The sequence below is a fragment of the Toxorhynchites rutilus genome, chromosome 2 (genome assembly GCF_029784135.1).
Source record: "Toxorhynchites rutilus septentrionalis strain SRP chromosome 2, ASM2978413v1, whole genome shotgun sequence".
Classification (NCBI taxonomy): domain Eukaryota; kingdom Metazoa; phylum Arthropoda; class Insecta; order Diptera; family Culicidae; genus Toxorhynchites; species Toxorhynchites rutilus.
Window position 1 is genome coordinate 128,373,399 of NC_073745.1, and position 13,943 is coordinate 128,387,341.

General features: G+C 41.1%; 1 protein-coding gene across 3 annotated transcripts in view; it reads right to left on the reverse strand.

The window, feature by feature from the left end:
• LOC129770021 (venom carboxylesterase-6-like) overlaps positions 1-13,943 on the reverse strand; it is a 43,707-nt gene that overhangs the window by 14,381 nt on the left and 15,383 nt on the right. For all 3 annotated transcript variants that reach the window (XM_055772600.1, XM_055772599.1, XM_055772598.1), the window contains 2 exons: positions 5,232-5,486; positions 4,186-5,174 (listed from right to left, as the gene is read on the reverse strand). In XM_055772600.1, coding sequence (XP_055628575.1) covers positions 4,186-5,174; positions 5,232-5,486 — 1,244 coding nt within the window. The remainder of the gene's footprint in view (positions 1-4,185; positions 5,175-5,231; positions 5,487-13,943) is intronic.

Consider the following 13,943-nt stretch of genomic DNA (forward strand, 5'->3'; position numbering starts at 1 on the left):
TGCGAACTCGGATCTGCGGGTGATATATGGGTGCTTCTAAATGTTTAAATGTACGAATTTTTATGTGAGGAACCAGGAACTTGGAAATCCACAGAAAGTGTTTTAAGACGCCGAGACCCGTTGAAATGATTGAAAGTGAATATTACTGAAAACAGTTCATCGAATTGATTCGTGCTTTGATCCAGAGACGACCGAAAAATCAGGAAAAGCAACACTAAGGGATTTTTCTTCATGACAGTGTCCCGTCATACCGAGCAATGAACACCAGGGGAACAGCAGTGGTGCTCAATTGGGTTCAACTGTCGTATGCAGCTATATACTCTCTGAGTGGCATTTCAATTCTTATGAAAATGTGCGAAAATGGTTCTATGACTGGTTCATGGCTCAAAAACAAAGAATTTTTTGGGCGATGCATTCATGAATTGTCTGACAAATGGAAAAAATGGCCATTTCTTTGAATAATATATTTTAAACCATTTGAAAATAACAAACGTGTATTTTTCATGAAAGAAAGACGGGTGGGTAATTTCGGGAACATAACCGGAGAGACGTAGGATTACACCAAAGGCTGCCAATTGAAATAACTTATCGAATATCCGAGTAGTTTTTCGGTAGCAAAATTACATCTCCATCGACGTCACTTCTAACCACTGTTTCCGGCACAAATTCGTATGACCATGAAAAAAATTCTAAAAAATCTAACTTTTACATTTCAAATTTCACATCAACATTATCTTCGGACGACTTTCAGAGCTTAAAGGGCGAACACGAAATTATTGCGACACCGAAAATGTCATGCCAATTTTCTTATAATGCTTAGAATCAAACCAAAATTTTAGAGTAGTTTTATACATATATTTACATCAAAAATCAAAAGAAAAGTTAATCGATGGAGCCTTCAGTGTAAAATTGAACGCATTTTCGCTTGATGCCCTTTATTAAAGTCTTTACAGTGTCATCCGGTACCAGTTTCTCAGTTTTTTTTTCCATTTTCTTAACATGTCCTTCTTGTCTTTGACTGTCTTCTTGCTCTTCCGAAGTTCCCGCTTCATTATTACCCAGTACTGCTCCACCGGGCGCAGCTCCGGACAGTTTGGCGGGTTCATGTCCTTTGGAACAAAATGGACAGAATTGGCCTCATACCACTCCAAGACACTTTTAGAATAGTGGCATGATGCCAAATCTGGCCAAAATAGCGGAACTTCGTCGTGCTGCTGCGAGAACGGCAAAAGGCGCTTCTCGAGGCACTCAGATTTGTAGATCTCGCCATTTACTGTGTCCTTTGTCACGAAAGGCTCACTCCTCAGTCCGCAAGAGCAGATGGCCTACCAAACGAGATATTTGGAGGCGAACTTCGACATTTTCTTCTTCTTAAATTTGTCGTCCACATCGAACTTGCTCTTGCCGGTGAAAAACTCCAACCCCGGAATTTGCTTAAAATCAGCTTTTATATACGTTTCGTCGTCCATCACACAGCAGCCATATTTTGTCAGCATCTTCTCGTAGAGCTTCCGTGCCCGAGTTTTAGCCGTCGATTGTTGCCGCTCATCGCGGTTTGGGAAGTTCTGTACCTTGTATGTATGTAGTCCAGCTCTCTTCTTTGCATTCTGGACGTTGCTCTGCGACATGCCGATCTTTTTAGCCAAATCACGGCTTGAGACGTTGGGATTTGCTTTAATCATCCGCTTCACCTTTCCCTCCGTCTTTTTGTTCTCCGGTCCCGGTTTTCTTCCAGCTCCTTTGCCGTGGTCCATCGTCAACCGCTCCTGGAACCGCTTCAACACTCTGGAGACGGTTGAATGGTGAATGTTCAACATTTTTCCCAACTGCCGGTGCGACAGGTCAGGAAATTCCAGGTGTTTGGAAAGAATTTGTTCTCTCGACTCGCGTTGGTTCACCTCCATTTTCGTTGAATCTAAAAACACGACTTCGAGTTTGACAGCATGTAGACAATACACATCAATGAGAAAGTGTGCAAAATTTGGTTGATTTTTACCCAATGGTAAAAAAGTTATGCCCTGTTGAATGTGTCGCAATAATTTCGTGTTCGCCCTTTATTCTAAGTTTACCAATGTCTTTACACCCATATTGTTTCGTTGTTATCTGAGATATTGCTTCCAATGGACAGTCGATTGGCATTCATCCACTGCAAAATACAAGCTGAATTGACGTTGGTTTTGGCGAGTCTAGTCTAGACTACAAAGAGGCAGCAGATGGATCTGAATTTCAGATATTAAATGGTGCCCACATCAAATTGCATCAGGAAAGAAACGCTGTAGAAAATTACCCATTGGAAATTTTCTCTTGAAAATTTGGGTAGAAGTTGTTCAGAGATTGTTTACACTGTATTTTTATCGCTGTTAGTCACCCTAAAAGCGACGTCGCGAATCGATTTTGCGCAAGCAGCTGAAAATCCTTACCTCTCTCATCGGGACATCGGGAAACAACTCGGAATCGTGCAGTCAATGGTGAGTCGTGTTAGATTCGGGATTAGTCGGGATTAGACGTTACTACGAAACTGTGAGCATAGAACGGAAGGAGAAATGCGGTCAGAATGAAGGCTCTATTAGTGATCAGGATCACAAGCGTGTCGTAAAAGCGTTTAAGCGGAATCACAATGCTTCGGTCAGGGATGTGAACAGAAAACTGAATCTCTGACTTCCGGCAGCTTCCGTAGCTGCTGTTCTTCACCGCCTAGCACAAGTTTGATGTTCCGGAGGAAATAAGGAAGCAGAAACTTTCAAAGTTTGCCAAGAAATACATGATTTGACAAGCGATTTGCTCATGTGGCAAACGGAGTGCGCCGTTCGTGACTACCGGGACTGTAAACGGGCAGATTTATCTCATGGAGTGTCTACAGAAGCGACACAAGGGTCTTACGATATTCTGGTCGGATATAGCTTACTGCCACTATTCAAAGGATTTCCTGAAATGATTCGATGCCAATGGGGTCACTTTCGTACCCAAGGACATGACAAGTGGGTTTCCGCATAGAAGAAGCTGCAGCTAGATGTTGTACAGAACCTTGAGTGGAGTCAAGTGTAAGGTGCAAGCATTCGGTTATGGTATTGAAGTTATGTTTACGAAGTTAATGATAACTTTGACCTGTATCAATAAATCATTTTTCTTTTACGGCACTTCTCAGTCGTCGTTTAACTCAAGCAAAAAAAAAGATGAGTTATATATATGATATAACCGCAAGGTTCACGTGGGACTACTGTTGGCTTAGTAATCATTTGTTTGTATTGATTAAATTATGCATTAAATGAAACAATTTTCGAATCCAATTGAATTCAACATATTTGCTGTGTAAGTAAAGAATTTGAACAAACACCATGTAATGTAAGGCATCTTGATTTTGATGGCTGTGTTGGGGAAACCGTAAATCAGGCCAATCAAAACGGAGCAGTTAGGGCGTTTAGATAGCGCTTCACATTTTATAGTTATTCAATTGCTTATCTCTGGAAAAATAACATTTTATTAATTGTTATAGATGCGTTGAAATATTTCCTATCAATTGATGCAAACATCTTTCCGATCTATTAAGAAATGATCGAGTTATAAGCATGCGAAATTTTTCTTTCTTCCCTCACGTTCTGTGTTTAGGTTTTCACTTGTTTGAAGGTTCAATTCAACTTACTTAATTGACTTAACTTAATTGACGCACTGTGCATCTCGGAAAGTCATCCGACTTCAGGTTGTTTGTAATATGGACAGATCGACTCAGAAATACTTTGGGCTACTTCTCTAAAAATGCTTCATTCTTATCGCTTTCCGAATGACAATTTCACACGAACCCAAACTGAAAATAGATGCACATTGTTGCGACGGGAGGATCATTTTGGACACCGGCTGCGTGTTATCATTCGGAAAACGAAAAAAAATCGCCTCGCCATTGCAAATATTGGTTCGCCTAATTAAACGGCGAAACGCATGAAATTGATCCAAGTTGCATACATCGCGCTTTTGCAAAGTAGATATTGGGTTAGGAAGCTAATTGAATGAAACGCGTGTGATTAATTGCTATTCGTGGGCGGGGCGTCATTTGCGATGCAGATTGGAAAAACTCACCAGACAAATATGATTTGTATGCGGATGAATAACGGCATCGCGCCCAACGGGATGGAAAAACAAATTGTCAAACCTGGGGTGAAATATGAACGATTGATTAATGGGAATACTTACCCCGACCTGATGAAGCTTGTCCACATCCGAACCATGCGACGCTGCACCTTCAGGGATTTCTTGACGAGCGGATCGTTTATTTCGTCTGATGCAACCAGGTTTTCGTAGTTGTAAGGGGTAAATAAGTATCCGAGGTCATCTCCATGCATCGCACCGGGAATTGTGGGCGCAAATTTATAATATTCATTACTAGCGTAGCCGAATGGGCCATGAAATGAGAAACAATAACGATAGATGGGAGATTTAAAATTATTGGAAGCTTCCTCAATGAAATACTGTATTCCAAATTTGATGTCGGCGATGGAAACTAAACGGCTGTAGAAGATTTCAGCGGAAATATTCCCTCGCGATTGTTCAAGATACTGCTTGATTTTTTCATAGACAGTGACGTTACTATTCGGGTAATTGAAGTGAGTCATTCGGAAATCCCGAAGAGGGTAAATATTCTCATGCTCTATAGATGTGCTCCCAATGAGCAGAGGTACATCGCTAACAGGGTGCGTTTGAACAGCTTGATATGGACTTCGAAGCGCATAGACCGTATCTCTTCGTGGGATGTAACACAAATAAACGTTTGAAAAGTATGTAACTTTTAATCCATCCGTGGGTATCAATAATTTGGCCGACCTTGATTGCAACTCATCCTTAGAAAACGCGTCTGTTTGCTTGAGATATTCGTTGCTACACCATTGATCGTTAAATAGGTATGCCCACGGTTGAGTCATAGTTCCACTCATTGCTATTGCTCGCTGGAACAAACCTTTGGAGTGCTTAGTATACATATGGTAAGTGACAGAAGCGGCACCAGCGCTCCACCCAAGCAAAGTGATGCGATTGCGATTACCACCAAAACTTCGTATGTTACGATGTACCCAGTGTAATGCCTCCGTCTGATCTTTAAGTCCGAGATTAGGAGCAATTTGTAATTCATCAATGCCAAGAAATCCAAACGAGGCCAATCGATAGTTAAATGTGACAACTATGACATTCTGGAATAAAGAACGGAAATGTTAACTAATTTATGTAACTTCTTTTCTGATTATTACCTCGTCAAGTATAAACTCTGGGCCGAAAATGTCCGTCTCGGAAGAACCTTCGACGAAGCTTCCACCATGAATCCAAACTAATACGGGTAGCAGTGGGCGTGGTTTCTTTCCTACTCCTGTGTGCACAGTGTATATATTGAGATAGAGACAATCCTCATCACCAGTCACGTCTTCAGACCAAACTAACGTTTGCATGCAGGGACCTGATACTTGGAGAAAGTCTGCTGAACCATTAAATAGCAAAGGCACAGGATCCTTGAAAAGTTAAAGAAAATTTCCGATGTTACTACTACCATCACCAATGACATCTAGAAGATTTTCATATCTTAAAAATGTGTATAACCGTTCTGCTGAAAAGTTTGTAAGTTAACACAGTAAAACTATTTTTTTTGCTAGATTCAATTTTATTATTCAACATAATTGCCTTCGAGGGCGATATAGCGATTATAGCGCTCTTGCAACTTCTCGATACCATTTTTATAGTACTCTTTCGGTTTTTTTTCAAAACAGACCTCTGTTTCGGTAATCATTTCATCATCGGTCTTAAATTTCTTGCCAGCGAGCATTCTCTACAGGTCTGCGAACAGAAAATAGTCGCTGGGGACCAGATCTGGAGAATACGGCGGATGCGGAAGCAATTAGAAGCTCGATTCATGCCATTTTGCCATCGTTTCCATTGATTTGTGATTTTTTAATTTTTTTCACAATAACAAAAGTTGCTTCACTCTCAATGCTGTAACTCACGAACCAATCGACCAATTTTAACACGTATCCATTGAAAGATGATGCTTTGTGATAGTCCAGTAGAATTTTTGCAAGAGGCGCCATCTAGACGTCAACGTTATGAACTTTTCAGTCGAGCTGTTATTTGTTCCGATTTGCCCGCTTCCAACATGGAGCAAATCCAGGCCAAATCAGTCGAAAAACAGTAAATTTTGACGCGACTCTCTTCGATTTTGTTGAAACTTAGTACACATGATGGAAGCTACTCAAAATAATAATTTTAGTATCATATGAATAAATCAAATTATGACTGATTTTCTCGAAGGGTGTATCAATCACTAATCTTCCATTCAAAAATTGTAACTCAAAATCCAGATGTCTGATTAAAATATCTGATGAAAAGAAAGATCAATTATTTTGAATACGCCATTTAAAAAAATCATTCGCAATTTAAATTGGTAATACACTGGAGTCGCTTTTTACGCGGGGGATGCGTGCCGTGTAAACAAAAACCGTGTAAATTCCGAAATTCGCGCATAAAAAAACGCGTATATTCCAAAATCCCCATAAAAATAAACCGGGTACTTTTCAAAATCCGTGTAAAAATCTAACAAACAGTGAATTATTAGTTTAAAATGCAACCCATATTCTAACAATTGATTACCTGATTTCTTTTGCATGCTACAATCATGCTATCTGTATCTTCTTTTATTTCTCAGTTACTAATCAGTGATATAATACAAACTTATTTCATGAAGAGTCACATCAATTAGCATATTGAATTTTTACGCGGTTGATAAGTGCCGCGTAAATTTCGAAATCCGCGTTAAAAAACCGCGTAAATTCCGAAATCCGCGAAAAAAAACGCGTAAATCCCGAAATCCGAAAACCGCGTAAAATTAAACCGCATAAAAATCGACTTCAGTGTATTATAAATTGTTATTTTAGGTAGCTTTCATCATAAGCACCATGTTTCGAAAACATCGAAGAGGCTCGGGTCAGCGGCCGGCTGATTTGGGGTGAAATTGCTCTTTGTGAAGTTATCCGTTGGTTTCGTTCTACACTCGATAAAATAATTAGTGGTGGTGAGTGCGAAGTTAGAAATTTTAAGTAATTTTTGATATGCTGTAACTTCGTGAAAAATCAACGCACATTGATGGGATGCGCATCATTTTTAAGCTAAAACTTCCAGGTATTATAATATTTTACGTAAATATTTTTATCTTGGAGGTGTAGTGGGCAAAATATCGGGGGAAATGAAAAATCGATTTTTCTTTGTTTTTTCAAGAATATTCTGGACTAACACAATTTTTTGCTAACCAACTCAACAGCAAATCCAATTAACCGTATCAACCAGTTTTCATTTGGTTCCAAGAACGTTCTTGTAGGACCTTCCCACACAGACATATTTCAGTTTGAATGAAAAATTTCCCCTTTTGTCTTTGATGATGAATAATTCAAAAAACAATAATCGCATCGCAAATCGAAAGGCAGTTTTGAAAACTCCCATAACTCTACACAAGGATAGTTTGTTACTTTGACGAAGAAAAATTATTCAATTTTTTAGCATCGATTTCCAAAAAGTGCCAAAAACAGGATTTTTATAGTGTTTTACAAAATCCACTGTAATTCTGAAAATATCGCAGTAAATTCTAATGTTTACAGGCAAATTTTTAGCCTAGTGATTCCCTAAATATCTGTGAACGTTTCATATTGATACGTTCAGCTGTTTTTTCTAGCCGATTTTTTAAAGTTTGGAGTAAATTCGGTCGGTAAAAGTGTCGGAAAAAGCAGTGTATTATATAAAGGAGGCTTGGAAAAGTGAAAAACTAATATACGTACCTTCCCGGAAGAAATACAAGTTCCGTTCCAATACCACTAAACGTAGCAGGGTAAAAAAATTGGGAAAAACTCAAAAAGAATCCAGTGAGGTCCATGGTTCGGGAAATCGGGTGTTTGGACTTCTCAATCTGGCGAGTAATGGTCAAAAACTTGACCATAAGTCGTATGCGCTACGCAGAGGTCAATTCAAGAACGCTGCGACCAAATCACGGCGATTGGAGACAGCAAAAAAAAAAACTCCTGAGTCAGTTGAAGCATCCTCATCATATTAATTCTGTAATCTTTTTCTCTGATGAAAATATTCTTAATCAGCATCAAAAGGTGAATCGAAAGGATAACAGGTGGCTTGCACCACATCCTAGTCAGGTCATGTCAACGAAGTTTCCGACCCATGTGATGGTACCAGTCTCCAGCGTGTGGGATATAATATCCCCGTATTTCTTTGTTCAAGAACTAAATGTAACAGCCGATGTATTCTATGTTCTACAGGATTATTTTTTTATCCAAAATATATATTTCTATTAAGGCTCACATGGCGTCCTCCTTACGGGGCCGGGAGTTCAATATTTTGACAATGTTTGCTTCATAACTATGTTAGTAATATGTAACCGATTACTAGAAGTTGGCTCGAGGTTAGTATTACAAGTGTTTTCGTAATTGTGATGTTGCTGTCTCCAATGCTCTGTACGTGTGCCCGACACGGGATACTTTCTATTGGGATGCAGCTGACCATTAATCAGCAACGCCCCCCTAGTCTGTACCCCATATCTAGCGTGGTGCGTCTTCTCGACTCGAGGAATCCAGGATAGAATGGTCACCAGCGGTACGACCTTTCGCTCTTGTTGAATGATCAGTGGACTGCACAACCTTTGGCCCGTGTATCTGTAAAGAGTATGTGTATGTATTGCCGCGACTAAGTAAAAGTTTATAGTTCGGATAGGAGGGATATGAAACAGGGACACAACGAAGGAAACATCATTGAACGTAGACATCGGCGTTTCTGAGGAACAGGTATTGATGAAGCAGAAGGATCAGGATCACGGCTACCTAAGATATCCCGGACGGGGATATCCGATTGTCTGCCTTTTGCTACAGGATGTTGTTGTCCCGTGAATGAAGAAGGTTGTTGTTGGTCGTTATTTCATATTCCAATAAGACGGAGCACATGCTCTTAATATTGGCTGTCAAAAAAGTTCTGCGGTATTTTTCTTGAATTTTCATTTGTTCATAAAATTAGTTACAATCTTCTGTTTTAAGTCAAATATGCGCCGTTTTGTTCGATGACTTGTTCCCAACGAGATGCCTACTTCATAATACACCTGTTATAGAAGCTCGCTTCCTTATTGGCAAAAAACTCGGATAGCCAATTTTCACAGGCCTCTTTTGTGGCTAACTTCTGACTACCTAGCTTGTTCGCCATGGACATAAACAGGTGGTAGTCACTTGGTGCAAGGTCCGGACTATACGGCGGATGCAAAAGAACCTCCCATCCGAGCTCCCGGAGCTTCTGGCGCGTCACCAAAGAAGTGTGTGGCCTGGCGTTGTCCTGATGGAAGACAATGCGGCCTCTGTTTATCAAAGATGGCCTCTTCTTCATGAGTGCTACCTTCAAGCGGTCCAGTTGTTGGCAGTATAGGTCCGAATTGAGCGTTTGGCCATAGGGAAGCAGCTCATAATAAATTATTCCTCGACAATCCCACCAAACACACAGCAGAACCTTCCTGGCCGTTAATGAGGGCTTGGCCACCGTCTGAGCCGTTTCAGCGGGCTTCGACCACGACCGTTTGCGCTTCACGTTGTCGTAAGTGACCCACTTTTCATCGCCAGTCACCATCCGCTTCAGAAACGGGTCGATTTTGTTGCGATTCACATGCGTCGATACGGTCAAAGATGTTTTTTTGCGTCAACGTGTGTGGCACCCATACATCGAGCTTCTTTGTGAATCCAAGCTTCTTCAAATGGTTAATAACGGTTTGATGACTTATCCCCAGCTCTTGGCCGATGCTACGGCTGCTACTATGCCGGTATTTCTCGGCTAATTCAGCGATTTTGTCGCAATTTTCGACGACAGGCCTTCCGGAGCGTGGCGCATCTTCGACGACCTCTACACCAGAACGAAAACGTTGAAATCATCGTTGTGCGGAGGAAATGGAAACAGTATCGGGTCCATAAACTGCACAAATTTTATTGGCAGCTTGAGATGCATTTTTGCCTTTGTCATAGTAGTACTGTAAAATATGTCGGATTTTCTCTTTATTTTGCTCCATATTTGCGACACTATAACTCACGAACGACTTAACCAAACAAAACACTGTGAAGGACTATATTATAGCGCCCAAAAATACCTTTCCAACAAGCTATAGTATGACTCGATACAATGAATACAACTAGAACTACGCGCTTACAACGACACCTCGCGGAAATACCGCAGGACTTTTTTGACAGCCTTATACCAAGAAATGGGAGGAGGAAATTTGCCCCCTGGTTGTCCCGATATCAATCGTTTGGATTATCTTGTGTGGGGCATCATCGATCGGGATACCAATAGTACGTCCACACCACACTTCGGTCGCTCAAAGCTAAGATTATGGATGTGATGACATGCGGCAGTTTCCGGAAGCGTCTATCAATAGTCATCGGAAAGGGAGGCAATTTTTTTAAACGAAATAATTTACAATTCCCATATGTTACGGAAGAAAATATGCCATAAAACATTTATCGCATATATGACTAACTGGTGTTAATTTTCCAATACATATCTTTTACTGCAAAAAATCGTCACGTACCCTGTATAATCAGTTGAAAGTACAGTCTTTTGATTTAATATTTATTTATTCATTTCGTCAAACAAATGTAGACTACAAACTTATACACTAATGTTACAATGTTTTCTTAGTTTAAATATTATTTTTGCGGTACATGTTTCTTTTTAGCTGTTTTTTATTCATTGTTGTGTCAATTATTTCGCAGTGCTGATTGTATATACGCATCATGCGATTGATAGGGGCGTTATTTGCATAATTTGCTCTGGATGTTTTGGTTAGAAACAAATTTCGTGTTCTTAGTTTGACGCCCAGGTACATAGAAATTTAGTTTTTCTAGTAATTCAGCTGACTGTACTCGTTGCGAAATAAGGTCGTTAACAAAAGAAAGCATTGAAAATTCACGGCGTTCTTTTAGTGTTTGGATGTTTATGAGCATGCAGCGTGCTTCATATGAAGGACGTCATTCGCTATCCAACTCTTGACGAGTAAAGTTCAGTGTCGGTATTGTGCGTTGCCACTTTTGCTATTGTGCTATTGGTACGAGTGAATCGTGTACGAGTGAAGGTCATTGCTGTCCGCTTTCGACCTGACCTTTTGTGAAGTAGAACGAAGGAACAAAGGTAGCAGCGCTCTTGCAGCGAGCCGGATTGCGGCTGTTGAACTGATTCGGCATAACGGGATCGCCATCGCGTGACTGTCGCAAACGGGATTCATCATCACGTGGCTGCGTAAGCTATTCTTGCGCTATTGTGTTGTCTCCGTAGCGCGTATCCTCTGTCTCTCCCTGATTAGGGCAGTAGAGCGCATTATTGGAACAACTTATATATTAAGGTACACATATTTATTATTAATATTATTATTCAATTCATTTGTTCATTGTTTGATATTATTATCATAATTTTTTTTTTGCTATTTTTTTTAAGATTATAGTTAAAATCAATAATAATTTAGAAATAAGACAGAAATTTTTGTAAAATGGAGAATAGTGGAGGATCTCCAGAGATGGAGATCTCCGATAATGAATCTCATACAAGATCTGGGAAAAAACATAAACGAGTCCCTCATAAGGAAGATAATTCTTCTGGGGACGAATCCGCTCATCCTACCAAGCCCCCTTCTAAGAAAATTGCAAGCCTCCCTTCTCAACCCACTGTTACTTCCACTCCCCCTCTCCCATCATCGATTTCGCTTCCCCCTTCTGATGCTTCCGATCCAACCCAATCCTCGTCCTCGTCCTCATCCTCATCCTCGTCCTCTACCTCGTCCTCGTCTTCCCCCTCTGTTGTCTCCGCTCCACGTGTCAGAGTTTATCCAGAAGATGCACCTGGAACTGGCCCTTGGGTTGTTTTCCTCCGGCCAAAACCGAAAGGAAAAAACCTTAACGTGATTCAGATCATGAAAGATCTGGCCAGATACACTTCTGTATCTGAAATTCGCAGGGTTAGACCGAACAAATTGCGAGTTGTCGTGAATGAACGGAAACACGCAAACGAGATTGTTGCTGATCAACATTTCACTCTCGAATATCGAACATTTATACCCTCCCATAACGTAGAAATTGAGGGGGTGATAACTGAAACGGGTCTGACGAGCGAACAAATAAAAGCAGAAGGAAAAGAGAAGTTCAAGAAGCTCCCCTCAATGGAAGTGAAAATCTTGGACTGTCGCCAACTCGGGAAACTTTCCCATGATGGGGACCAAACTAAATTTACGCCGTCCGACTCGTTTCGAGTCACCTTTGCTGGTGCCGCCCTCCCTGACTACGTTATGGTGGACAAATTGAGACTACCTGTGCGACACTTCGTGCCAAAGCCCATGACTTGCAACAAATGCAAGTCAGTTGGTCACACTTTGGATTATTGTGCCAACAAGGAGCGCTGTGCCACTTGCGGAGAGCAACATGAGGGGAAATCCTGCAGTGCGACTGAGCATAAATGTCCATATTGCGGGGGATCCCCACACGAGCTCTCAGTTTGTGAAAATTACAAGAGTCGCTGGGAGAAACAGAAGCGCTCTTTGAAGGAACGCTCGAAACGCACTTTTGCGGATATTTTAAAGGGCGCTTCTCCACTGGCCCAACAACAACAACCAATCAACACACAAAATGTCTTCGCCACGTTGCCCGTTGACGAAATAGAAGCGGACACAGCTAACGGGGGCACACCGTTCATTTTCCAAGGGAATCCCCGGCGCAAAAATGTGACCACTCCCAAAGTTCAAGGACAAGCCCCTCCGGTGATACCCCCTGTTAGCATGCCTAAAAAATCGAGTGCAGCGGACAAGCAAAATCAGGTTCCTCCTGGTTTCCGTGGGAATAATTCACCTTCGAATGGCCCAGCACTCGAGGGGACATCAAAAACCCCAACTGTCCCTGTTATTCCGTCCAGTTCAACTTCCCAATCGGGATTTATGAAGTTGTCTGACCTTTTGGACCAAATCTTCAAGTGTTTTAATGTTTCTGACTCCATCAGAACCCTTGTCATCTCAATGCTTCCAGTATTAAAGACAATTTTGCAACAATTGATGCAAACATGGCCCCTCCTTGCAATGATTATCTCTCTTGATGTCTAATTCAAATAGAGAGGTCGGAGATATCACTGTTTTAGAGTGGAATTGTCGTAGTCTTATCCCTAAATTGGATACATTCAAAATTTTAATTCATAACTACAATTGTGATGTTTTTGCTCTGTCCGAAACTTGGCTTTCTTCGCGAGATGATATCTCTTTCCACGATTTTAATATTATACGCTTGGACCGTGATGATAGATACGGAGGGGTGCTTTTGGGGATCAATAAGTGCCACTCATTTTTTCGAATTGACCTTCCACCTATTGGAGGGATCGAAGCTGTTGCTTGTCATGCAAACATCAGAGGCAAAGACCTTTGTATTGTCAGCTTGTATTGGCCTCCGAGAGCTGCGGTTAGCCGCAAACAACTTGATGACATGTGCTCTCTCCTTCCTGAGCCACGATTGATCTTGGGAGACTTCAACTCTCACGGAACTGCCTGGGGGGAACAGTACGACGACAATCGTTCATCGTTGATATATGACCTTTGTAACAGCTTCAATATGACCGTTTTGAACACTGGGGAAACAACACGTGTACCTAAACCTCCTGCTAACCCAAGTGCTCTTGACCTCTCGCTTTGCTCGAATTCACTATCGTTAGATTGCAAGTGGAATGTAATCCAGAACCCCAACGGTAGTGATCACTTGCCAATCAAAATTTCCATCACCATTGGGTCGAATTCTTCTGAATCTATAAACATGGCATATGACCTCACAAGACACATTGACTGGAAAAAATATGCGGACGCGATTGCTCTAGCCATCAATTCCAGAGATGGTTTACCTCCATTCGAGGAGTATAACTTCCTTTCT